The 27,174-nt window shown below is 33.6% G+C and overlaps 4 protein-coding genes and 1 long non-coding RNA gene across 9 annotated transcripts in view; 2 read left to right on the top strand and 3 right to left on the bottom strand.

Moving 5' to 3' along the window:
• Positions 1-2,152, top strand: part of LOC130900412 (tyrosine-protein phosphatase non-receptor type 4) — a 29,881-nt gene extending 27,729 nt beyond the window's left edge. The window contains exon 14 of the mRNA XM_057811009.1: positions 1,623-2,152. Within this exon, the coding sequence (XP_057666992.1) occupies positions 1,623-1,640 (18 nt within the window). The 3' untranslated portion in view covers positions 1,641-2,152. The remainder of the gene's footprint in view (positions 1-1,622) is intronic.
• LOC130900426 (uncharacterized) lies at positions 163-1,653 on the bottom strand. Its single transcript, XR_009060176.1, has 4 exons — positions 1,390-1,653; positions 1,084-1,212; positions 916-992; positions 163-553 (listed from the first exon to the last, which is right to left on the bottom strand). It is a non-coding gene; the product is annotated as an uncharacterized LOC130900426 (long non-coding RNA).
• A 38-nt stretch (positions 2,153-2,190) lies between the features above and the next one.
• Positions 2,191-27,174, top strand: part of LOC130900416 (protein alan shepard) — a 126,565-nt gene continuing 101,581 nt past the window's right edge. For 2 of the 4 annotated variants that reach the window (XM_057811026.1, XM_057811023.1), the window contains exon 1: positions 2,220-2,571. The gene's annotated coding sequence lies outside the window, so the exon portion shown is untranslated. Of the gene's footprint in view, positions 2,572-27,174 lie in introns of all 4 variants that reach the window. The other 2 variants (XM_057811025.1, XM_057811027.1) reach the window with 2 other exon arrangements.
• On the bottom strand, positions 11,766-16,658 carry LOC130900425 (uncharacterized). Of its 2 annotated transcripts, none has more exons than XR_009060175.1 (2): positions 15,347-16,658; positions 11,766-12,390 (listed from the first exon to the last, which is right to left on the bottom strand). XR_009060175.1 is itself a non-coding variant. In XM_057811041.1 (2 exons), exons 1-2 carry the CDS (start codon positions 15,371-15,373, stop codon positions 12,040-12,042), a joined length of 390 nt encoding a protein of 129 aa, XP_057667024.1. In that variant the 5' UTR covers positions 15,374-16,658; the 3' UTR covers positions 11,766-12,039. The 2 variants fall into 2 exon arrangements, 1 of the variants encoding a protein (XP_057667024.1); XM_057811041.1 differs by having other exon boundaries at positions 15,335-16,658.
• Positions 12,608-14,770, bottom strand: LOC130900421 (uncharacterized protein K02A2.6-like). Its single transcript, XM_057811036.1, has one exon. The coding sequence runs from the start codon at positions 13,941-13,943 to the stop codon at positions 13,107-13,109; it is 837 nt and encodes a 278-aa protein (XP_057667019.1). The 5' UTR covers positions 13,944-14,770; the 3' UTR covers positions 12,608-13,106.

The raw sequence follows: 27,174 nt of genomic DNA, 5'->3' as shown, positions 1-27,174 counted from the left end.
GAAAATATAAATACCTGAAATTAAAATGCTGTTTAAATGAAGTATTTTGTAAAATATTTTGGTTTCATTTACAATTTATGTGATAACCAGGTCGGACCCTCTGAATTTCACAATTAAATGGTTTATATAAGATATAGGTAAATGGAATATTGAAACACCGGATGATTATTATAATTTTTATTTTGTTTTTGGCATTATATGAATATATCCACAAACAAAAAAATTTTTTTACTCATCTGCCACAGTCAAGTGCCCTTCAAGTTTATCTGTTTCCAAATTAGTCGATATTGTTGGTTCATACAAGATAATCAAATAAATTCATGACTTCAGGTTCAATTCAAATTTATTATATGGACAGTGTCAATAGTTGTGACTACAACTATTACAATTATATATAAAAATATTGCCATTTTGAATTCATACTTACAAGGTGTTTCAACAAGGGCTTGAAATAATCACTTCCTTGTGTACACCTTAACAGGTTTTTTTGTTCCCTCTATTGGGCTGTTATCACTAAAGGTGCTGATAGAGAAACTAGTCCTTGCAATTGATTCTAAAAAATGTCCCAATTAATCTCAATAGAAAAAGGAAATCAGTAAGCAAAAATAAACAATTGGACAACTACATTATAGAAAATATACAATGACATTTATCTTTCACATAAATTATTATTGAATAATCCTTTTGATTATTAATATGAAATAAAAACATAAATTCTATTCCCTAGATGTTGAACACATCAATCCATTTCTCTTTGTTTTCAAATAACTAACTGCTTATAACTGCCATAAATGGTTGAATCATGTCTATACCCAAAATGAAAAATGATTCAAACAATTTAGCATCTTGATTACATGACTAGAAGAATTCACAGGCAGATTTTTGTGGAAATAATATACTAAAATTCATACCTACCTATCAGCCTTTTGGAGTTGAAAATGAAGATGGTTGCTCCTGTACCCAAAAAATATCATTTTCACCTTTTTTGTAACCTATAAACAAAAATGGCAATTCTTTTCCTCTGCATAACTTTTCACTAGGATTCATAAGAGGTTTATTGTCACAGTAAATATAAGTACTTACCAGGTAAATATAGTTATAGGGTTATAGTATAGTATAGTATAGGATTTCTACAAATTGGTTCAAACTGAATACCACATATTCTATGTGATGATAATACTGTATCTGCACGCATTAACTTGGATGTAATGTCTATAAAAAGTAAAATAAGGATTAAATCATTCAACATATTTAACCATTCAACAAAATGATTTCCTAAATACAAATTAATGAAGTTAGGAAGAAAAGAGTTATTCTCGTATAGGTATGAACTTTTCAAATTTCAATTTAAATATTTTTATGTTGATAAATAGTAAATACTACTCTCACCTTATCGCTTGCTTATTCCTGCATCCTGGTACACAGCAGGCCTTTATCGTTTACTCATATTGTCTAAGTAAACACGACAGCATAATTCGCAACAAATAAACACTTTCAAATGCACAAAAATGCAAATACCTAATTAACAAACAATCTCAAACACTTTTGCAAAGATTTTACACAGATTTGCAAATGGACGTTGTTCATTCTTGATTGTTTCTCAATGCATGTTTGTAACTTAGTTTCAGAATCCAGATTGACAACATTCAAAAATGAAACACCAAAAAATAAGCTTTTAGATGTAAACCGGCAGCATAGATGGCATTGAAAATCGTCCTGAACTTCTTCTATTCCAGTGCACAGGTTCTGAGTGTCATTTCGAATCCAAATCAGAGTAGCCACAACACTTTTTTAAAATAAGTTTTAACATTGACTTGCAAATTTAATCTGATGAAAAAGGATACCCATTTTTTTTCTTTATTTAAGATCATATTGTTAGCTAATAGTAATAGCAATTACAATTAAAATTAAGTCTCCAACTCAAAGTAGATGTATAGGGTTTTCACAATTTTTTTCGTCTTTTATTAAAAAGTGTCTTCATTTCAATAAAATTTTTATTCCCACTCATATGTTAATTTAGAAACATCATACTAGATGGCAGTAGTAACGTCAACAATTGATAAAGTTGATTAAGAGATAAATATAAAATGTTAGGATTACAGTCTACATTATTAGGAACAAATTTCTTATTAAATAAATACAAATAAAAATAGATTTTTGCTTCAAATTGGTGTGATTTTTTATAAGGTCACATTGTTTTCTACTTAGTCGATGTTTTCAATATTTGTTCGTGACAATTCGGTTTACATACATCGTAGTATATTATATGTTTTTTAGAATATTAGATTCCGGGTTTTTACTCTGAAAATTCAAAAAAATAATTCCTACAATTTTCTGTATGAACAGTGAATTGTTATATCTTATTATTATAAACAACTTTCCTAAAAATTAGCTCGCCAGTTTTATAATCCCTGTCTTTTGACATCTGTCAAGTTAGGAGGGCGTATTCGTATTCATTGCCAAGGAATTTTCTTCAACGTTCAATTCGGTGAAATTGTTCGCAAAATCAGACTTTTTGTACTTGAAGTGCCTTGTTCAAAATTTTAAGTGCTAAATACATATTCCAAGTAAGTACGTTTGATTTAATTTTATTTATATTACATATTATTTATTTAAAGAGTATAATTGATTCATACATTTTCGTTTGTAAAAATGTGTATAATATGTATTAATTATATTGCTTACAATATTATATTTTACCATTTAACAATATAATACTTATTTTGTCCTATGATGTGATGAGGAGAAATTGCCAACTAGACATTCAACCTATAAAGTATAAGAATCTATTCTCCAGTTTTATGATACATTTTTAAAACATAAAGTACATTATGTTGATTAAAGACATTAAGTATTGATTAAAAATTTTTTATTTTGTAAACTTAATCGTTAATAAAATAAATTATTTGATTGAAACATTTCGGCTACTTTTTTTCGACCTCCATTTATTGGCCAGGTCAGTTTTTGTTAACGGGTTTTTGTCACAATTTTATAATTTGTAAAATAACGTTTTTACAATAAATAATTCACAAGAATCTTTTATTAGAGGACATGATTTTGGTTTTATCCCTATCTTTATTATTAAACTAAATACTTCTGAATTTCGGTATGTCTGTAATTATGAAAAAGTAGGGTATATTTGATAACTTCTTTTTATTCTGTCGCAAAAATATTTGGGTACTTCAGTCAGAGGTGATAAAAATTTATTTTTATAAGAACTGTATTAGAAAATGTCTAGAGAAGGACAGTAGAAACATTTTAGAAAACTGTCCACACAAACTAATTTCAAATGAGTGGCTTTAAAATTACGAAGCTCCATGATTATCGAGGGAGCGAATCATCCTCAAATTTATTTCAATTGCAGTAACAATTTTAATGTATCAAATAGGCCTTTTTTCAGTATTCTCATAAAGTCTTTTAGTTTAAATACAAATTTCATTTTTCTTGCGATTCGTCATTCAAAGTAAAAAGAAATAATTTTCTTTATAACAACAATATAAAAAAACGTAGAGATTTTCTTCTTTTCTTTCAAAACGTAAAAATGAAATTTTGTACAGAGAACTACTAATATTGCAGCGATTGTGCTAAGAACTTCAAGATGCATTTTTACTAACTGTAATTTGGTAGATACGGCAAAGTATGTATAGTTTTCTCTTATTTTTGTAGTATATAGGGTATCTTAACAATTTATACAGCTAGAACACTGAAAAGAATGGGTAAATCTAAAGCTCCTTTTTGTTATCTGTGCAGATTCTTACTGCGTTTCAAATCACGGCAGTATTTTCGCGGCATCTAACCAAGTAGTTGATTTCTCATCTGGAAAACTTCAGATTTACAGTTATATTCTAACTGTAACAGTAGTATAAATCTCTTTCCCTTGGAAATAATAGTGAATAACAGAATACCAATAAGAAGAAACTTGCATATTTGTAGTATTGATGAGTTCTTTATTTCTTTTCAGTTTAATTACATTTATTGTAGTTAATTAATTCAATTAATATCATTGTTTACCGTTATAAGCACGCATGCTCTGATAAAATTTAAATTATGTAAAAATGAAAACAATGATATTTGAAAATCTAATTTGATGATCATTACACACTATAAATTAAAACTTTTCCATTGTTTAGGGAGCCAATTTGTCAATTTACATTGTTTTTTTTATAATTAAATCATTTTTATAATTAAAAATATCATACTTCATGATATATACTTCACATACACTATAAACAAAAAATCAGAGAAAAATTGTTACGTCAACTTTGCTTTTGAGGGGGACGTCTTTTGACGCAGAAAGTAAAGTTCAACAGAGCTTGTTTTTGAATGTATGAGCTATGCTGATGGCATTATAGTTCTAATAATTAGAGGCCTCTGCAGAGCATGTTGTGCAATTATTATTATTATAGGAAAGCATCAGATTTATTGAGCAATTTTGACTCCTTTCTTTAATGTTAAATATCATAGTTTGGCAATTTAAATTAAACGTCTAGAGAAAAACCTTAAACAATAATTTTCTATTGAAAAAAGTATATTGAAATAACTGCTAATAAAACAATAAAGGAACTTGTGGCGCGCAAAAGTCTAACATAGGGCTGTAACCCAAAAATTGTGCAATTGGGCAATAATCTAACATGTCAAAGTAGGTCAAAACCAAAGATTCTTCCACCAATTTTGTCAGGCGGCCTTCTGACGTCACAAATTATACGACATATTATCCCTCACTTACTATAGGAAAATGAAAACAATTACCCTCATAAATAAAGTGGTTTCTGGAGGTACCACAATTGGAATGAACAAAATGCTTCTACAATTAGTCCAAAACACATGCAAAATTGTATTGATCTCAATGGAGAATATCTAATACTAATAATTCCATACCGGTAAGGTCTCGAAGTGATAGAGGTGAAGCTAAGAAGATTCCCACGCAACGTCTGTTCCCAGATTGGACGGATGCAAACGGCGTCTGATCCAGAGTGGGCGGCTGATACACAAGCCAACATTTGGCATAAAGGAAGGCAACGAGAAACCACCTTCATTATTATTCCCAAGACAATAACATTAGTATATTAAATTCAAAATATTCCGGAGGTATAAATAGTTCTCCAATCGGATCTCCGGGGAGAACGGCTTTAAATGTGTCAAGTACGAAAGCAAACCTAAGAAAACCATTAAGGATTGGAACATGGAACGCGAAAAGCCTTTTTGAGGCTGGAAAATTAGCGAATCTCACACAAGAAATGAACAGACTGGACATCCTGGACGTGGCTGAAACCTGATGGTCTAATGTGGCCAAAGCCAAGCCAACCGATCTTAACATAATACAGGTATACGCGCCATCTGCGGATTCGCCTAAGCATGATGTGGAAAAATTTTATGGTGAAATCCAAGAACTGCTCAAATTGACTAAAAAGCAAGACGTCAACATAGTTTACCTAAATAGGAAATGGTCAATCTGAAGAAATAGTTGGACCTTATGGTCTCGGAGAAATGAATAAGAGAGGTCTGCTTGAATTCTGCCAAGAAGAAAGTATGAAAATCACAAATACATAGTTTCGGTTTCACCCTCGCCGCCTTTATACTTGGAAGTCCCCGGCAGACCGACCGCACAATGCAATACGAAATCAAATAGATATACCTTCTGACCACATACTATTGATGGCCGTCATAAAAATTTCTTAATCGAGTCAAAGAAAACCAACACACAGCATTAGAAAAATTAAAGGATCTAGTCGTAAAAGCAGAAATGTCATATGAGATAAACACACAAATTCAAACAATAATATCAAATACTAAAGAAGAACAGAATTTTGGCAAAAAGTAATGGACACGATGAGAAGCTCAATGCAAAATAAATTTGGTTATAAAACAAACCACAAAAAGCAAAAATGGAGGACTGATGAAATATTACTGTTGATGGATGAACGTCGAAAGTATAAGAACAGATTAGAATAGCAAAAAACGAATGGCTTAAACAACAATGCTCGGTAATAGAACAAATGCAAAATCAACATGGCGATTTTAATCTACAAAAAAAGCTAAAGGAGACTGCCAGTACATAGATAAAAATGAGACCAACTATAACAGCCAACAATAACAACCAGTTAGTCCTCGACAGCAAACAGAAGATCAGTGTTTGTGAAAAGTATATAGAAAAATTTTTGAAGACGATAGACCCTCAGTTGACACCACTACCTCTTTAACTGGTCCACTGATCACTAAAGGGGAGAGGCATTACAGCGCTTCATAAGGTGTTTTACATCGTATATGAGACAGATCATTACCATAGGCAATTGTTAAGCTCTACTTTTATCCCCTTGCCTAAGAAGACCATAGACTTATTAGCCTGATGAGCCACATCCTACAAATATTTCTTAAAATCACACATCAAAGAATATTTCTAAAGTGTGAAAGAGACATTATCGACTCACAATTTGAGTTTAGACAAGGGTTAGGCACAAGAGAGTCGCAACACAGGTGCTTGTCCAGAACTGCTACGACCAGAGAAAGGACGTTTGTATTCGATCGCGTACGATGCATTGAAAACCTATACTGGCACCAAACATTGCAAATAAAACTAGACAACAATATGTCCGACAACATACAGATCAAAAGGGGGGTGCGACAAGGATGCGTGCTGTCTCCACTCTTATTCAATGTATATTCCGAAGCAATTTTTCAAGAGGCCCTACAGGATATAGAAATGGGAATCAAAGTTAATGGGACGTGGATTAACAATATGCGGATGATACCTTCCTAATCACTGATAATATGCACGACCTACAACAACTGGTCAATAAGCTAAGAGAACAGATCAAATCAATACCAAAAAAAAACAAAATTTATGAATATTTCAAGAAACATAGATATGTTTGAAAACGCCACCATAACATTTAACGCAATGCCTTTAGAGAGGGTGGATAAATTCAAATATCTGGGACTCTGGCATCTTGAAGACTGGGCAGCAGACAAAGAAATAAAATGTCGCATTGAACAAGCCTGACAGGCATTCTTGAGGTTTCGAAGAGTGCTTACTTGTCCCGATTTTAATCTTAACCTGCGACTGAGGTTCGTGCTAGGTTTGGTCGGTGCTTCTCTACGGCATGATAGGCTGGACGTTGAAGACGGCTGCTATTAACAAGTTGGAGCCTTTCGAGATGTGGCTGCACCGCAGAATCTTTAAAGTGCCTATGACGGCTAGATTGGAAAACGAAGAAATTCTGAGAGTAATCGACCAACAACGTGAATTATTTGAATTTATTAAGAAGAGAAAAACGGCGTACCTAGGGCACATTATGCGAAATAACAAATATCAATTTTTGCACCTACTGATCGAAATAAAAATTAAAGGAAATAGAGGGATCGGAAGGAAGAAAATGTCTTGGGTGCGAAACATCAGGCAGTGGACAGGACTACACGATATACAATCCTTAATACACACCGCAAGAAATAGAGAAGCGATGGAAAATGTAATCGCCAACATCCATTAGGGGATATGCATTGAAAGAAGAAGAAACACTTTAACTTTGTCGCATGAATTCAGAAACACACTGCATATTTACCCTGACCATTACTTACGTATTTTTTGTTCAAGAAAACATTATTTATTTTGGTTTTTAATTATCTTTTCAGAATACTTCGACAATAAAACGCCCTTTGATGTCTGAACTGTTTTTTATTCTCAAAGGCCATTTCATAACTTCTACAATGTTTTCATAAAGTAATGAAAACCCGAAAATCTGCTTGGATTTTGTAGAGATAATCTTTCTTTTTGTACGCATTTTTATTGGGTTAACAGATATAAGAACTACGTTCTGAAAGTCGAAACGTGATTTTGTTTATGGTGAAAGGGATTTGATATTATTGATGCTGATGGGTCGTCGACGGTGCCATTCGCTGTGCGCCGTGGGCGGAAGGACGATGACCGGATGCAGTTATCAAAAACTAGATTAGATGTATCGTATTTTTTATTCTGGTATATGGAACGATATCGGAATTTTTATATTGAACTACAATTGGCGATGTTAAGAACATTATCTGGTTAATAACTATAATGTACAAAAGCTACCTGATTACAGTAAAGCTCTATTGAACTTTTATATCTTCTAACAAAACAAAAGTTCTATACAGAGTTAGTGGAAAAGTTTACTTTCAGTCTCGGATTCAACGGTATGTTGGTATGAAAATTTCAACTCAACTTTATTTTTTATATTAATTCATGTAATAATATTCTTTTTCGTACCTGAACTAGTTCATTGAGTACAATGAACTGATGAACTAGATCAGATACTTGGAAAGAATAAGTACTATGTATAGAACTAGACGGTACAATTTTATTCTATATTTATTAGCTAATGCCGGAAGCAAACCTTATATATTTATGGAAATACGGTGCCCATCGAAATTGATATTCAAAATCAATTTTTTTTATTAATATTTTCTCATACAGTAAAAAGATATTTGCTTATATCCATTAGGTTTCAAAAGAACGAAGCGGTTTGGATTTTATGAATTTTGTTCTTTAATTAACCTCACAAAAAAGTCATGAGGAGTTAAATCGGAGTATTTGGAAGACAATCCAATAAAACTCCTTCTTCGAAATCATTGCCCAAGAAAACTTTCATTTTCGTATTACTAAATTAGTTAATAAATGAATTTATATTTTTTATGCGTATTTATTTAATATATATACAGGTTCTGTCATAAAACTGGCCAAAACCAACTTTCTCATTTTATTATTATTATTATTATTATTTTTTTTATTATTATTATTATTTTTATTATTATTTTTATTTTTTTTAATAACGACTTGTCACACTTCCTCAGCAATTTGCTGGGAAACATTCACCACTTCTGCGGAGTCCTGCTTTGCAGAGGGGCTCGGACGGTTGGAGTGTCCTTCTAGTCGTCTACGGCCCCTTTTGTCACTTATGGCATCGTTCCTGGAACATACTTCATGAGTGACGGGCTATCAGTGGTTTCCTATTACCCAACGTCTCCCTTCCCCTCTCGGGATTAGGAGTTCGGGTTCCTTTCTCTCTGCTGTCTTTGATCTTTTTCCTTGTTGTTGAGAATACTCTTATCCAAGTTCTGCACCGATTTCCAGTTCTCTGAGCTGTCAAGCATCTTCTCTACAATGTTGTCTGGAGTGAGCTCGCATTCCAGCTGTCTGTAAGTCCTGTCTCTGACCTCTCTCCACTTGTAGCATACGAAGATGGTATGTTCGGCAGTGTCTACGGCGGCACAGTATATACATCTATCCGTGGTGTCTTTTCTGAACCGTTTGGCATAACATCGAAAGATGCCATGTCCTGTTAGGACCTGTGTCAGGTAGTAGTCTACCTGGGGGTGCTCGCACTTAACCCACGGCTTGATGTCTGGTATTAACCTTTTGGTCCATTGGGTCTTTACTGTCTCACCTTCCCATCTAGTTTGCCATGTTGTGAGGGAACTTTCTCTAGCTTCGTTGCTATTCTGTAGCGATTTGTACTTGGATGTTCTTTCCTGGGCTAAAAGATCAATGGGCACCGTTGCCGTAATTGTTGCTGTTTCTACATGTTTGCCAAAATTTCTACTTTCGTCAATGGTTATACCTAGGTATCAGGTTCTTTGCTGGCTTTATATTGACTCCGTCTACGCTGAAGCTTATTTGCTCCCTCTTTTGTTTACCCTTTAGTAGGATTGCCTCAGTTTTGTGGGGGGCAAGAGCAAGCTTGTTGTCTCTCATCCAGGTATTTATTTTTTCCAGGCACATGTTGGTGTTAGTAACCAATGTCTGTTGGCTTTCTGCTCCGACTATCAGCGCCAGATCGTCAGCAAATCCTATTGTTACAGCATTACGAGTTAGTTCTAAGCTCAGCACACCGTCATATAGTACATTCCACAGCAGTGGGCCTAGGACGGAACCCTGGGGAACACCTGACGTAATATCCACCTCCCTATTCTTTTCTAATTGCAGCTTTCTGTTTCTTAAATAGTTAGAGACAAGGTTTATTAGATATGTCGATATTTTCCTTTTTTGTAGCTCTTTGATAATCAGGCTGTGGCATGCAGTGTTGAAAGCATTCTTAACGTCAATTGTGACAAGGGTGCAGAATCTACTTTTGAACTCCGTTACAGTATTCAGTGCAGCTTCTACAGCCTGGATCGTGGATTTCCCTTTTTGAAAGCCATACTGACACATGTGCAACCCTCCTCTGTCTTTAAGCTCATCTTGTAGTCTTTCCCGTATGAACGCTTCTAGTAACTTGCTCAAAGAATTTAACAGAGTGGTCTGTAGGAACTAGGTAACTCAGCTGGCTTTCCTCGTTTTAGTATTAAAACCATCTTTGCAACTTTCCATTAATTTGGAAATTCCTGTTTTTGAAGTAGTTTGTTCATCATGCCTAATAACCAGTCTGGGGCACAATCTGCTACTATTTTGATAGCCTTAGGGGGAATTTGGTCAATTCCAGGTGATTTTCCACATTTGATACCTTGGGCTACCTTCCTTAGCTCTTCTGCTGCGAAGGGTGGGGCTGGAGCTTCCTTTTCAGGGTATCTCCGGGTGGAAACAGTACTGCCACGATTTCGGATTTCTTTTCGATGTCAAGCTCATAGGGTTTTAGAGTATTAAGCTTTTTTGCTACTAGCTTATACGCATCTCCCCATATATTATTATCAAGTTCTTTGCATATGTCGTTCCAGTGTTTCTTCTTTGATTCCTTAATTAGGCAGCAGAGTTCCCTTCTATTGGTCTTGTACGCCTCTTTCATTGCTTCAATATCGTCTCGATTTGGGTTGTTTCTTCTCGCCGCACGTTGTTGTACCCTTCTTAATCTGTTGCATAGTGACCGTTTTTCAGCAATGTTTTCATTCCACCAATACGGTGTTTCAGTCTTTGGAATTCGATTTTGCGTGCTGTTCTTGCTTGCCATCTGTATCAGCTTGGTTCCTGTTTCATGACTCACTTCATCTGGAGTAATGGTAAGCAACTCTATGCAGGCTTTAAAGGCGGTCCAATCAATAAGGGGCCTTATTGAAGTTGTTTTGGTCTTCGCTCTATTTACTTTAATTTCGAATGCGATATATCTGTGCTCTGTCAGTGTTTCGGTATCAAGTATCTCCCAGTTGGTTACTCTTTGAGATACACGATTGGTTGCTATGGTGACATCAATAAAGGACTCGCTATCTCCTCGGATAAATGTGGGCTCATTTCCAGTATTCATAACCACCAAATCGCGAGCGTTGATCCATTCCACCCAGTATTGACCCTTTTCATCGGTTACAGGTGATCCCCACATTGGGGACTTGGCATTTAGGTCTCCCAGAATAATGTCATCACTGTTGTTCGTTGTGTGCTCCATTATACTGTCCACCTCAGTTTTGTAGTCTTCCATGCTGATGTTTGGGGATATATGGGTGATTCCGTTCTAACTGTGATTTTTTGTATTCAAAATTTCAAGATTTTAAAATTTAACTTTTCTAACTTTTTTATGCATATTATTCATCTATTTTACTGTAAAAATAAAACTCTAAGAGGAATTTACTACAACTTCAAAGTATCACGAGCAAGACACAAATGTCGGATTTTGAGTTCCACGGTACTGACTCATTTATCCACGGTACTGACATGGTAACTTAAGATATTAAACAACAAGTGCATCAATTTTCCTCAGTTTGATCATAAACATTAGAATTTATAAGGTAATTAGTTTAAATCATTTGTTACGACAAAAAAAATTAATAATTTATCGGTAAATTCTAGGAATGGACATGACACGGTACTGACATGGTAACTTAAGATATTAAACAACAAGTGCATCAATTTTCCTCAGTTTGATCATAAACATTAGAATTTATAAGGTAATTAGTTTAAATCATTTGTTACGACAAAAAAAATTAATAATTTATCGGTAAATTCTAGGAATGGACATGACACGGTACTGACATTCAAGTGATGTAGTATAAGTTTTCTTTAAGTGGCAAGTTATATTGTATAAAAATAATGTTTAAATATCTTAAGAATTATTCAATTAACACAAAATTTTTATTAATTGATTATTAATTAATAACTAGTACAAAAAAACAATACAGGACATTGAATATCACAGTTATAATGGAATCACCCATATAGCAACATATCAGCTCAAGATCTTTGAGTTTGATAATTACGTGACCATCTCCGACTACGTGGTTTATTACGCCAAGCTTTTTATTCAGAAATAGGACCCCCACATTATGCCTGCTGTCCTTGATCCAGTTTGCTTCTTTAGTTCTTCTTTTATTCGGTTCCCCAGTTACCATAATATCAATACCTTGCTGAACTGCGGTGGCATACGCCATGTCTTGAGCTGCATAGGCACGTCCAACGTTTGTAACGTATTGTATTATGTTACATCCCCTCCTATAAGCCTAAAAAAATATATATATACAAATTTTATAAACATAGATCTAACCATCATTAATAATCATTTAAAATAGTCAACCTAATTAAACTAATTGATATACAATAAAGCTATATTCTACAAATTATTATAATTTTATGCACTCTACAAAAGTGAATTTTATCAATAATACCCAACACCATTTATTTACATTTTAATTGTTTTGAACTGAACTACGTAAAAAATAAGGTTCACGTACAAATTTATCAGAGTCTTCCTTTGGAGGAGGATCATTAACAAAAGATTCATCTTTTATAATTAAATGTTGCCTGTTACGCCTATAAAAATTTCCATACCCATCCTTAATGATATGTGACCTAGGATAAATCGTATCATCGACTATCGTCCCTTTTTCCAAAGATTTCTTATTTTTAAACATAACTCTGTCATTAGTTTTTCCCTCTGCCAAATTTTTTGAATGTTTATCATAATACTTTTTTTGTTTTTGTCGCCTGATTTCAAACTTTTTCATTAATTTACTCTTAACAGCTAATGTAGGTTCAAGCAAGGAATCCACACAGGGTAAACTATCTTTTAAACGACGATTGAATATCATTTGTGCTGGTGATAGACCTATATCAGGAATTGGCGTATTTCTATACTTCAAAAGATAAAAATCTAAAGTGCCTCTTTCATAATTACATTTTTTTAGCATATTTTTGCAAATGCCAACGGCCTTCTCAGCTAAACCATTGCTTCTTGGATAGATGTTTTTAATGATATATTAATTTCGTTCAAAAAGTTTTTAAAATAAAATGAATTAAAAGGATTGTTATCAGAAATTATTGTTTCTGGAAATCCATGCACAGAAAAAATATTCTTCAATGCTTTCACTACCTCAACAGAATCCTTATTTTTTATGTCTTTTAATTCAATCCATCTCGAAAAATAGTCTATAACTACCAAAAAAAAATTTCCTTGAAACTCACAAATATCCATGGCAATTTCTTGCCAAGGTCTTTCTGGAATATTGTGCTGTAAAAGAGGCAATTTCGGATTGTTATTCCTGAATTTAAGGCAAACCTCACAATTTAAAATAAAATTGTTAATATCATTACTAATATTTGGCCAAAAAATACTTTCCCTAGCCCTTGCTCTACATTTATTTATGCCTAAGTGTCCTTCATGTAATTTAGACAACATTAAAATTCTAAGGTTTTTTGTGATGACAACTCTATCACCAAATAATATCAGATCATTTTCAATAGAAAGTTCGCTTCTTATTTGAAATAAATTTTTAAGCTCTGGAGATAAACTCTTATTATTTTTTGGCCAACCTTGTACAATAAATTTTTTTACTAATGCTAGAGTTGTATCATTATTTGTTTCACCTACAATTTCTGATATTTTATTCGCACTCATAGGTATTTTCTTGTCAATATTGTGTACAATAAAATTATTTTCTGTATCATTTTTTACTGGCCCCTTCAAAAAAGCCCTAGAAAGCATATCAGCTATAAACATTTGTTTACCAGGTAAATAGGAAACTTCTAACTGATATTTCATAAGTCTAAGACACATTCTTTGCAATCTGCTTGAAATCTTATTAATATCTTTTTTAAAAATATTTACCAGGGGTTTATGATCTGTGTGAACGTTAATTTTTTTCCATATATATAAAAATTATACCTTTCAGCCGCAAATAATATTGCAGACATTTCCCTTTCTATACATGCATATCTCTTTTCACAGTCCGTCAAAGCTCGACTTGCAAATGCAATAGGCTGTCCCTTTTGTAACAAACATGCACCCATTCCCTCTGAAGAAGCATCACATTGAATTGTTAAAGGTTCATTAGCATTGTAATGTACTAAACATGGGGGCGAGGTTAATAAATTTTTTAATGTTTGAACACTTTCTGAGTGACTTTTTTCCCAATTCCAAACAACGTTAGAACAAGTCAAATTTCTTAGTGGAGCTGTTATTTGTGATAAATTAGGTATAAACTTAGCTTTAGTATTTTACTAAACCTAAAAATCTTAGAAGTTCCTTTTTATTTTTAGGATCTTCTAGTTTTAGAATTGCTTCAATCCTACCAGGATCTATTTCTATTCCTTTTTCTGAAACTTTAAAACCCAGAATTTTAACTTCTTTTCTTTTAAATTGAAATTTTTCTCTGTTAAAAGTTATACCATTTATTCTAGCTGTATTTAAAACTTTATCTAATATTTCATCATGCTCATGTTCTGTAGTTCCTGAGATAATTAAATCATCGATAAAAACTTTGTTACCCAATATGGCCCCAAAAATTATATTATTTTTTCTTTGGAAAACCTCAGCCGCAGTGTTTATGCCAAAAGGAAGCCTCAAAAACCTGTATCTACCCAAAGGTGTTGCAAATGTAGTGAGCTTTGATGTTTCTTTATCTAATTTAATTTGATAGAAAGAGTCTTTAAGATCCAATACCGAGAAATATTTTTTATTGTTTAAATCACATAGAATTTCATCAGCTGATGGTATTTGAAAATGTTCTCTTTTAATGTACTGATTTAAAACTGATGGATCTAGGCAAATTCTTAATTTTTTATTTGGCTTTTCTGTAACAACAATATTATTAACCCAATCAGTAGGTTCTGTTTGTTTACTAATAACTCCTTGTTTTTCTAATCTATTTAATGAATTTTGAAATTCAGGCAATAAACTTTTTGGTATTCTCCTTGCAGGAAAAACACAAGGATTTGCATCTGGTTTTAAAGTAAATTTATAAGGTTCCCCTGGAAATGTTCCTAAACCCTCGAATACAGTCTTATACTTATTTATTGCATCTTCTTTTGACGAAAATAATGGTAAATTATTTGAGTAATTTATGCTATTAACAGTTTGTATTAGATTTAAGTTTAAACTCGACTTTAAGCCTAAAATAGGTCTACCTTCAGCATTCACAATTAAAAATTTGAGTATACAATTCTCACCACGAATCTTACAATTAAGCTCTGTAGATTCCTTGACATCAATCCTAGCACCGCCGTAAGCTGTTAGATCAATCTGTTGTGGTTGAGGGCTGATGGGGCAACCATTCTTAAAATCTTGGCAGGGAGAATATTACATTGTGCACCCGTATCAACCTTAAAACAGATAATATTTTCATTAATTAAAATATTTTCTATAATTTCGTTATTATTTTCATTTTTACCCCTGTATAATTCAGAATTTAAAGATTCTATTTTCAAACAGTCAATAAAAAATTCATCATTGGAGGAACTATCATCATATTCAATATTATTTACAAACTTTTTGTTAATTCTATCTTTATGGAGTTTCTTAGATTTATTTTCGCAACAAGATTCAAAATGATTATGTTTTTTACATATAGAACAGAATTTACCAAAGGCTGGATATTGCCCATATTTATGTTTGTTTTTGCATTTTCTACACAAAAATACATTATTTTGATTATTTTGAGTTTTAAATGGAGAATGCATGTTTTTATTATAAAAATTACCATTATTTTTCTTATTAAAATTATTATTATTAGATGAAAAAGTACTCATCTTATTTTTTTTTTGTATTCCAACGGTATCCACAGCACTGGTTGATGATGTACTATCCATATCCGCCATCTGGATTCTGCTTTGTTCGTGTATTCTGCACAAATCTTCTGTCTTACTAAGCGCAAAATTTTCTATTTGTAGGAGCTACTCTCTGAGTCCGTGGTCCAGGATACCCATTATCACTCTGTCTCTTATCATGTTATTATTTTCTTGATATTCGCACGATGCAGCCAATGTTTTCAGCTCTGTGATATACTGGCTGATGGATTGATTTGCTTTTTGTGTGCATTGCAAAAACTTATATCGCTCGTAAACTACATTCTTCTTCGGCTCACAATATTTTTTAAATTGTTTCTTCACATCTTCTATTTTTGCTTTTTCTAGTTTTATCTCCAATGTATTGAAAATTTCCATACCTTTATCACCAATTAAATTTAGAAAAATTGCTACCTTCTTTTCTTCAGCATCATCCGCGTGTCCTGAAGCCAGCAAATAAATTTCAAACTTTTGAATCCATGTGGTCCAATTCTTCGCCACATTTCCATTTTCAAAGTCCATGGCTGGGATTAATCTTAGAGAATCCATCGCCATCCAGTTTTCTACTGCTTATTTTTTTTCGCCCTGGATACTACCTGACACCATGTAACGTATTGTATTATTGTCTTGTTATATTTTTATGAATAAAACATAGTCTCACTTGTTGAGCACATTTTTATTAATCTTCACTCATTGAGTTTTATGACAGGAAAGAAGGAAAATTTACATATGTTTAACTATTTATACTTCATACAATAAAGTCATTGTCAATATTCAATGGTACCAACTTATAACTATAAATTAATAGAGTACAATATATATATATATATATATATATATATATATATATATATATATATATATATATATATATATATATATATATATATATATATATATATATATATATATGGTTGCATATGCTTAATACCTATTAATCATTAAATAAAGTAGATATAATAAACACTAAAAATAATCATAATACATGAAGACATGTATATTATGTTACACGTTGGCTTGAAGTATTTTAATATTGAACACTAAAGTTTTGACCGCATGCAGTGCTGAGCCTGCGTCTGGTGTCACTAATTGCTTTTGATTTTTCCTTTACAAGCTTAAGGTAGTAAGGGCAAGCAGTCTGGTCAGCTCTGTGACCGTCTTTTTTGCATGTTAGGCAATAGCTTTTGTTAGTACAGTTAGTACCCTTGTGGTTATCCTTGCCGCATTTAAGACACATCTTCGAGTTATCGGTTCCTTTGCATTCATTGGTGCGGTGGCCAAACTCCAAACATTTGAAACACCTGGTGATTTTGACCCTTGCTCGGACCTGGCACGGTGCCCACCCTATTCTCACAGTATCCATTAATTCGCTGGCCACTCTTCTTTTGACCGCAAGTGTAGCAGTTTGGTTTCCCCTCTGGTTTGGTCTGCAAGAGAGCACTCGGACGTCATCTTCTTTTGCGTTTGCTACGCTTTTCCTGACATCTTGCTCTATCTGTTTTGCGTTCATATCTCCGTCTATGTCCGAGATATTAATAATGTCTTCATCTCTTTTAATTTCGACCTAGGTATCTTTATCCTTGTCCATTATAGCTTGTCTGAGGGCGGTTACTTGATTTTTTTCTCCAAGTATCTCCATAAGGACATCACCCTTAGCAGTTTTCTTAATGCCTTTTACCTTAACACCCATCTCGTCTATGTTCACACTACTCTTGATCGAACGGAGTATGTCAGCATATTGCTTTCCTTCAGATTTGATTATAATCTTCTCTGTTGTCGTCGCTGGTCCTCCCTTACTTGACTTAGGTGCTAGTCGGCTTGGATCTCTAGGTATAATAACTTGCACTTTGACCTCAGATCCCCTGAAGATACCTTCTGCGCACTTTCTAAGGTAGATTTTATCAATTTTGCCGAAGGCTACTACTTGAATTTCTGTCACTCCATGGTTTTGGACCTCTGCTTGCAGTTTGCCTAGCAACTGATATAGTTGACCCATGTCGTTTTTCCCTTTTGGGTTGACCTTGTATGGCAGCATGTACATGGTTCTTGACCTTGCTCCATTTTTGCCTTTGCTGAGTATGACCTCGGTGTTCGTCCTCACATATTCAATACACCCTTCCTCAAGTTCTTCGCACATAAGGCTTGTTATTTCCGGAAAGTTGCATTTTAGGTCGCTTTCCGTAGTGGTGGTCAAGGTTACATCAGGGTCTGCTACTATTACCAGGTCTCCTCGTAGCTCTCTAAGCGATCCCAGCTCTGTAACACCGGTGCTTTGGTAGCAGCTTTCTGGCCACTCAAGATGTATTACCTCTTCTAGCCCTGTCCATCCTTTTCTTACTGTTATTTGTGTCTCTACCCTGGTACGTATTTCATTTGTAATATCGAGTAACTCTCGTCTTATGTCGGTCTCATCAGCTTGGACTCCTATACTTTGTCTTGCGTAGCTAAGATTATTGTCCTCTGGTTTAGCTAAATTATTAGCAGTTTTGCTCTTACCTGGCGATGATTGCTCAGTGTTGTTTCGCACCATCTGCGTGTGTCTGATGTTTAAAACATCCATTCTTCTGTTCAAGGTTGCCATTATGCTTACGAGCTCTCTCGTTATTGCCTTGATTTCAGTTTTTGTCTTTGTACTCACTTTGACTTCATTTTTTAATTCGTCAACTTTTTTATTAAGACTACCCAAGGCGATCATAGCAGCAGTCATCTCTTGGCTAGTATCATCCGGGATATGCTTTCCATGTGAGTCTCGCTTTCGTTTCTTTTTGTCTGGACTGGTATTTTTTGCCAGTCCGTCGTGACTGTTGTCGCTACTTGCTTCGTACGCCGTGTTACTGTGGCTCCCAGTCTTGTCATCTTGACGTGTGCCAGAGTTTGTCTCTAGGCTAACAAAAACATCATCCGTTGCAGAGGCAGTTGAATCTTTGCGATTCATTGGTGGTGTTCTTGCCAATGAGGATCTCCTAACACTAGGGTCTGTAGTAAACATCCAGTGATAACCTGTTGGGGTCATATCTCCTTCATTTTGTCCTTTGCCTTCTAAAGACAGTGCAGTTTTTTCGTCGTTTGAACCATAGCTATCCATTTATTTCTTGTCACCAGCGCTTCGTATGTAAGGGGGCGGGTCGAGTTGATTGAGAACGGGTGTACCCTCGGCTGTCGCCTACCCCAGTTCACTGAGGCCCAATCCTCGCTTAGCCAGTCCCGGAACACACAGACGGACCAGACTCGCCCGAGGCGATGTGAACTTCCGACTTCCACATTCAATACATACTACCTGATCAGGGCCCGTAGTGGCTGGCTTCCGATCCCGCGCCATCATCCACCTCGGCAGAGACTAGCTCACATCAGCATCAGCAGCTACTTGGGTGACGAACCGAAAGCAGGGCGATGCACTCCCAGCAGACTACAGCCCAGAACCAATCCTAGCTCTAGCTAGGGTACCTCGGGCTTGCCACTCCCCTAGTCGCAGTGCGACCCCCTGAGGGGATTATTATTATTATTATTATTATTATTATTATTATTTTTATCGTTATCGTTATCGTTATCATTATCATTATCATTATCGTTATCATTATCATTATCGTTATCGTTATCATTATTATTATTAATTATTATTATTATTATTATTATTATTATTATTATTATTATTATTATTATTATTATTATTATTATGCGAAAGACTTATGCACTTATACTCAGCTTAGAGCTGGTATTATTTATCTATCTCGGATAGAAAGTATCAAAAGGATCAGGTTCATATAATGAACTTGCGCTCAGTGTGGCAAGTATTCAATATTACAGCCTTCTGGATGCCGACGAAGGAGTTTTTTGGTAATCCCAGTTTGGAGATGCTATCGTACAGGGTCTTAGGCAAGACGCCAGTTGCTGACTGGAATAATAACTGGATCTATTTCCACATTATCGCTGTGCCACATCTGTTTAATCTCAATTGCGAGATCCGCGTATTTGGCCAATTTCTCCTGGTATTTGTTGAGAAAGTTATGAGTGTTCGGTATAGCTACATCGACAAAAAGGACTGAATTGACTCTTGTATCAACCACCACGATGTCAGGTCTGTTATTTGTTACCTTCTTTGTCAACATGCGGAACATGCGGTTGGTTGAGGTCATGATGATGTCTACCGTGATTATATCTTTTTTTGTATTCTCCAAAAAATTCTGTACATAATTCATGTTCAATGCACTATACTTATTATCTCCAACTATTTCGGAAATCTTAGGTGTTTTCAGATTTATTACAGAAAAACTAGTGAACCCGAGTAGTATAGTAGAGTAGCAGCGTGTATACTAAGAGGGAAGTTAACAGTAGAGGTTGTGTGAATAAAACATTAAACTTGTTTTTATTAAAGTTGAAACTTAACATTGGATGTAAAATATTTTTGGTATTGTTTGACCTCGTGACTTATTAATAGTCATAGCAAATACCAAGCAAATTGGAAACTCTAAACGCTTAAATGATATAGGTGAATCTGAAGGAATCGGTGGTAGAAGTAAAACTTCACCTTGAAATTTTCCACTTAAAAGAAGTGGCTTCAAGAATGTTACCCATAATTTTTTTATGACAAACTTCAAGAACAAAAAAAATTAGAGTAAAAAACCCGCCTGCTATAATAAAAAACTTCTTCAACGGCGCATCCGCCATTTATAAAAAACAGATGTTGCCGAATTTTAAAATTTCATTGTAGCTGGACAGGGCCGGCCTAAGGACACATTTTGTGAGCTTGTTCGTAAGATTATGTATTCGCGTAGTTAGTTTTGTGTCTATTGTTAGGTGATATTTCCAAAACAAATTTCCAATCAAAAATATAAAATAGTTGCTGTCTTCTGGATCGCTAAAAAAGTCCGCAATTAATAATAATAAAATTTAAAACCATCGAATTGGATTTGAGGAAAAATGAGGAAAGTCGGAAAATTAGAAAAACTGGGAAAATTAGAAAAACTAGGCGAGCTGTTAGAATAAGAAAAATAATTAAATTGGTAAAATGGGGGAAACTAAGGAAATTTGCAAAATTGAAAAATCACTATAATTTAAAAAGTTATAAAAATCAGAAAATTAGGAGAGTTCAAGAAGTTGGTAAAATTATGAAAGTTAGCAAATTTATAAAAAAGGAAAAAACTGGGAAATTTTGAAAAATTGTAGAAATTGAAAAAATCAAGAAAACTAGGGAAACTAGGAAATTTATCATAATTAGAAAAATCATAAAAACTAGATAAAATTGAAAAATAGAGAAAATCAGGAAAGGTACCGGAGTAAAAATCGAAAATAATTAGCAAAAGTAGAAAAATGGAAGAAATTGGGAAATTTCAGAAAAATTAGCAAAATTTGAAAAATCTGGTTTTGGACATATATTGGGGGAGAGATCGAATGAAAACCTTTTTACCTATATTATACTATTTTCCCTGGGAAAATGTGGATAAATATTATTTTGTAAATAAACGTGTCCCAGTTCTATAATGTTTTTTCTTTGAATTCAGGTAACTGCGAAATCCGAACTAGGTGAAAATGAATATAACATAGAATACAGCAGATTTTCTTTCTTGTAAATTCAAATGAACCGCGTAAAGGGATTAGTTCCGCCGTGTACCATCAAGGGCACTGACATCAAAAATCCGCCATGTTGTTTCCACTGAATAACAACTAAGTTTGCATCTCTTCTTAGAGTATTTTCTGTTGTATTGTGTACTGGACTGTTTTCTGTGGCCTACTCTATAAATATAATGTAATAATTTTTTTATATAAAGTGAGTCTTTAGAAAACTGTCATTTTTATTTGACTACTTATGAAATTAATTGTCATTAACCCACAGAATAATCTGTTAATTTTACTCTTGATTACCCAAAGTAAACAAACGTCAATAAAACTTACATTGCCGAAGGTCAGCTCATAAATTATTTTCTAAAATTCAGTAATTGGAGGATTTCAACACATCGTTGATTCGCAGTGAAAAATAAGAAATGTATTCGCATATCAAATCATGTGCGAAATTAGGTTATTACGAGAGAAAGGGAGAGAGAGAGAGAGAGAGAAAGAGAGAGAGAGAGAGAAAGCGAGAAAACCATAAAAATTCTTAACACCTTTTACGATATTTATAATTGCACTTTATAGAATAGACTGTGACTGTGTAATAGAGTGTCTTTGACGAAGCTTTTGAAGCTTTCAAATGTTTTATTCGCTTCTTCAAATTATTATTGAACTTGGTTGCTTTTAACAATAGCTTTTAGTTACCAAAATAAGAAGGAAAAGAAGAAGACTACCCTACCACCATTAACTTGATATTTCTGAACCCGTTGGGGATTTTCATATTGAACACACTGTTTACGCTACGACTATACCAACACTCATTTATGGAGCAGATAACTTGTTAAACAGTGCAATTGTTAATGTTGGTGTGGTGGTGGTAAACAGTGTGCTCAGTGACACCTGATAAGGTACAAGGCCAAAATAAGAAGACTACCCTACCTTCATTAATTTGAAATTTCTGGACCCGTTGGTGATATTCATATTAAACGCCCTGGTAACGCTACCACTACACCAACACTCACAATTACTCCCTTACTTTACCTCCAGTGTCTGAAGACGATAACTTGTTTATGAAAACGCGCGTCAGACAGTGTAATTGCTAATGTGTGTGCTCTGTAACACCTAATAAGGTAGAAGGATAAGATAAGGAGAAGAAGACTATCCTACTAGTTATTAAGTTGAAATTTCTGGATCTGTTTGTGATATTATACTGACTATTTCCTTCGAAAAATTTAAGCCAACCAAAAAGCTGTAATATTTTATGTTTACCTAGCAACGATCAAATTTCAGCGATAATACTGCACTAGTGCAAATTATCGATAATTTGCACTAGTGCCAAATTTTCGTCTAGGATTAATAAACATCATTTGGTTTTAATTTTATATTTTAAGAAAAGGAACAATTAAGTTTATTTTAAATTAAATTTTTCTCAGGAAATAGTCTGCCAAAATGCCCTCTCGTGCATGTCAAATTGTCTCATAATTTCCTCTTGTGCGCATTCGCGCACTCGAGAAAATTAAATTATCGACAATTTGACATGCACTCGGGACATTAATATTGAAAACCCTATTTTCGTGTTGGCATAGTGATAGCGTAAACAGGTTGTTCAGGAATACAAGTTATTTAATAATTTTATTAAATATGAAGTTAATTATTTTACACATGTTTCCATGCTTGTCTTTCCCTGGCATTAATTTTTATTTCATCCATAGTTTTCTCTTCATACCACTTTTTTTATATGATCAATATCACTTGTTCTTTTTCCATGCTCTTCCAACCATCTATATATTTTGCTAGCCGTTATTTGCGTATTAGACAGTTTCTTTTTAGTTTTATCGATTATTTGTGTTTGTCCTCCTATTTTGCTTGTGTTTTCGTTTTTGATTCTATCCCATTTAGATTTTTCTACCAAATTTGGTTTCGGGCTACGTCTGAATTACCCAATTCTCTGAGATATCCTTTGCATATGTTTTGTAGGGATAATTATTACATTATGTGATTGTTTATTTCGTTTAGAAATATTTTTTGTTTCCTTGATTCTTTTATTCATTGAATAGTATAATTTCATTTGACTAAAATAAAAAATATCTCAATGGTCACACGGAAATGGCCGATAAATTTCGTAAGGACAAATTAAAGTTTGATTTTAGGTAAGAATTTGTATTTCGATTCACGACTCTGTGTATTAAAAATTCTACCTCAACAATTATAAATAATAAAAATACGTAATAACAATTATTTTTAATCAATGTATATTGAAGAGTGTACCGGATGCTCATATAAAACGGGAAATGCAGTATATCCGTTAAAACTACATATAGTAACCAAAGTTGGAGGAAGCTTTAAATCTGCATATTTTGAAAATATGTTAATTTGTACAAGGTGTCACACAGGTCCAAGTTCCAGTAGCTTAACTGCGGTTCCGATCCAAATATAATATTGCTGTGTTGAGATGAATAAATAGAACTAAATATTTATAATGGGATATGCCTTTTATATTTTTCAAAATATTCTCTATTAAAATCAATACACTTTTGTATACATCTGAACCATATGTCGAAGCATTTTTACCATTCCGTTTGTGGTACCTCCAAAACATGTCATTTGAACACATAAACCACCGCTTCTTCAGGTGTGGAAAAACGGTGACCTCGTGATTGATTTTTAATATGTAATAAGAAGAAATAATTGGGTGCCAAAGAAGAAGGATTGTGTTGAAGATGACCCATCAATTCGATGTTTTGATTGATTAAACACTTTTTGTTTGAACTGATGTCATGTACCTATATTACATGAAAAAAAATTTCACATCTAATTTTATTATTCATTGTAGTTTTCTTGTGTATACTTTATAATTAGATTTTATTCTACTTGCGTCTTTATTTAGTTATTTTTGTATGTTTGTTTCTTAGTTTTTTACAAGCTTTTGTCTACAAATTGTAAACAATTTTTTGGTAATAAAGCATTTCTCTCTCTCTCTCTCTCGAGTGAGAGCTCGCGTGGTCGTCTTTTGTGATTGGTTTCCCTGATTTTTTCAAACATATCCGACAAACGAAGGCTGGTGGCTTAAAAAACCCATACAGTCGATTTTTGTTTAATTTAGGGTTCATATACCTAGATCCATAATTCGTCGTGTGTCACGATCTGATAATTTGAAGCACAGCGATTGAATTTTTTCAGCATTTCTTTGCACCAATTGACAAGAGCTTTTTTTTGAGCGATTATCAAATTATGTATGGATATCCAATGTAAACAAATTTTTTTGACAGCCAAATATTCATGCAATATTGAATGTTTGCGAGTGGAACTAATGCCCAAGTGGGCCTTAATTTCATAGTATATCACATGACTATCTTGCAATTTCAGTTTACGCACAACATCGGTTTTTTTGGCATAACAGCCAATTTTGGATGACCTTCACGAAATTCTTCCTGTAGCGAAGTGCGACCACGATGAATTCGAAAAACCAGCGAAATACGGTGGCTCTAGATGGTTCTTCATCACCAAAAGTCGAAACGAGTTGATAGGCACATTGCAGTTGGTTTAATCCCCGTCGAAAATCATTTCACGAAAATTTTATTCCATTTTTTGACCAAGTATGTGTAAACGAATAAAATAGCACTAGTATGATAGCACGTTCTGGTGGAGTACATCCACCATTAAAAATTCCGAACTTTACGATGGCAATGTCAGATTTGACATATTCACATCAATGCTGACATATTTGAAAACTTAAGTAGCAACCTTCGAATACGATAAATCATAGATTATGTGTCATTATTTCACACTAATTCTGCGCGTATACATTTAAGAAAAGTGGATCAGAGCCAAATATGCAAGTATTATTGAAAAAAATCAGTATATTAACAAACCTTGGTTTTACAACAATATATTGGAAAAGAAAAGCTACGAATATTCGTAGAAAGTCTCATATTATCTGCTGAATACAATATAAATATGAAAATGATAGGTAAAACCCCAATATGGCTAACAAATTATATAGCTCTTTACACTCATTCAAAAATAGACATCAGTAATATCCAAAGCGCTGAGAATCCATTTATTTACAGAAATTTATTTACATAAGAAATTAATACAAAATGGAATAATATCAGTATACATTTACAGATAGATGGAACATTTATGGAAAAGTAGGTTGTGCTGTTCTTTGCCCCCAAAAATTATCTGAAAAAACATTTTCTCTAGATGGTTTATTGTCTATTTGCATTGCCGAACTAATGACTATAAATAAAATTATTATATTTAAAACAGAAAATCACTAAGAATTTTACAGATTTAACGACGTCAACGATGGTGTTATTTAATAAAAAAGGCTGCAATGTATTTCTATAAGAAAAAACTTTGGTTTTAGAAACGTTGAAACAGAGAAGATTAGAATCGCACCATTTAAGGGTGATTAGGTCACTAGATATAGTTCTATGAATTGCCGTGAGATCAGGATTGCTCCAAGAGAAATTAGTATCGTCTGCAAGTATTTTACCGCTGATGTCTAGATAGGCGATGTCGTTTATAAACAGATGAAACAAAATAGGGCCTTGTACTGAGTCTTGGGGCACTCCACATTCTATTGGCTTGCAAGAAGACACTTATCAACCCTCACAAGCTGACTGTTGGTAAGGTATGACTTAAACCTTGCGAGAGGTGTTCCCCTGAAACCATAGTACTGCAATTTGTTGATTACAATATTATGATTAAGACAACCTCAGAAAAATCACAAAAAGTTGTAGTAGAGTGATGGCTGTATAGGCTAGAGTAGATATTATTTAGAAGGAGAAAATAACATCATTTGTGCATTTGTTATTTAAAAACCCAAATTGATGGGTAGTAAGTATTTTATATTTAAACAGAAATGTAAAAAGCCTTTTTTTGACCAATTTTTCCATGATCTTAGATAACGTGGGAAAGAGTGCAATTGGGTGATAATTCGATTCTTGATTTTTATCTCCTCCTTTATGTAGAGGTATAATTATAGCCGTGTTAAAGTTATTGGGAAAAGTGCCATTTTGAAATTAAACGTTAATTAAAGTGGTAAGGTGATTTAATGAAAAATCGGGCAGAGTTGAGAACATTTTTTATGTAAGTCTATCAGTTCCAGATGAGTATTTATTTTTGATGTCATTAATTGTACTGTTAAGCTCTGCTTAAACTACGGTCATGAAGAAGAAACTGTAAGTTAGCATTAGCATCAGGTAGATATGAAAGCGGATCATGAAAAGGAGAGATTATGCTTGATGAAGAAGCCTTATTTTATATTATTTATTATTCACAATGGACCATGTTTCTTTAGAAACATTACGAGAATTGTCGATTTTCCTATTATAATAAATATCTTTGGCAGCTTTTATTATCTTATGATAAATTTTTCTTTATAGTTTCACATATATTTCTAAGAAGAGATAAAGATCGCATGTTCTTTGCAGATATACCCAAACATTAGTGGACCTTACTTACTTATTTTCAATACGCCTGAGGGGAAAAGGATTGGATGTAGTTAGTGTTTAAACAAACTAAAAAACAGATATTTCAGAAGTACATCAAACTAAAAAGTTGAAAATAATTATGGCAGGCGCTCGATGTACGAGAAATATGCCCCACGCTGTTTTCACAATAATACCAGTATCGTTCATTCATTATTGTTTGTAGCTTATTTTAAAAATTAT

Source organism: Diorhabda carinulata, chromosome X (assembly GCF_026250575.1).
Source record: "Diorhabda carinulata isolate Delta chromosome X, icDioCari1.1, whole genome shotgun sequence".
NCBI lineage: Eukaryota > Metazoa > Arthropoda > Insecta > Coleoptera > Chrysomelidae > Diorhabda > Diorhabda carinulata.
Note: the sequence above shows the minus strand (reverse complement) of the source record. Positions and strands in the feature narration are given on the sequence as shown.

Coding starts and splice junctions, on each gene's coding strand:
- LOC130900425 (XM_057811041.1), bottom strand. CDS start 15,373: ATGTCAAGGAATCTACAGAGCTTAATTGTAAGATTCGTG. Junction 12,391..15,334: donor GCTTAATTGTAAGATTCGTG/GTGAGAATTGTA, acceptor ATATTTTTTTAG/GCTTATAGGAGGGGATGTAA.
- LOC130900421 (XM_057811036.1), bottom strand. CDS start 13,943: ATGTGTCTTAGACTTATGAAATATCAGTTAGAAGTTTCCTATTTACCT.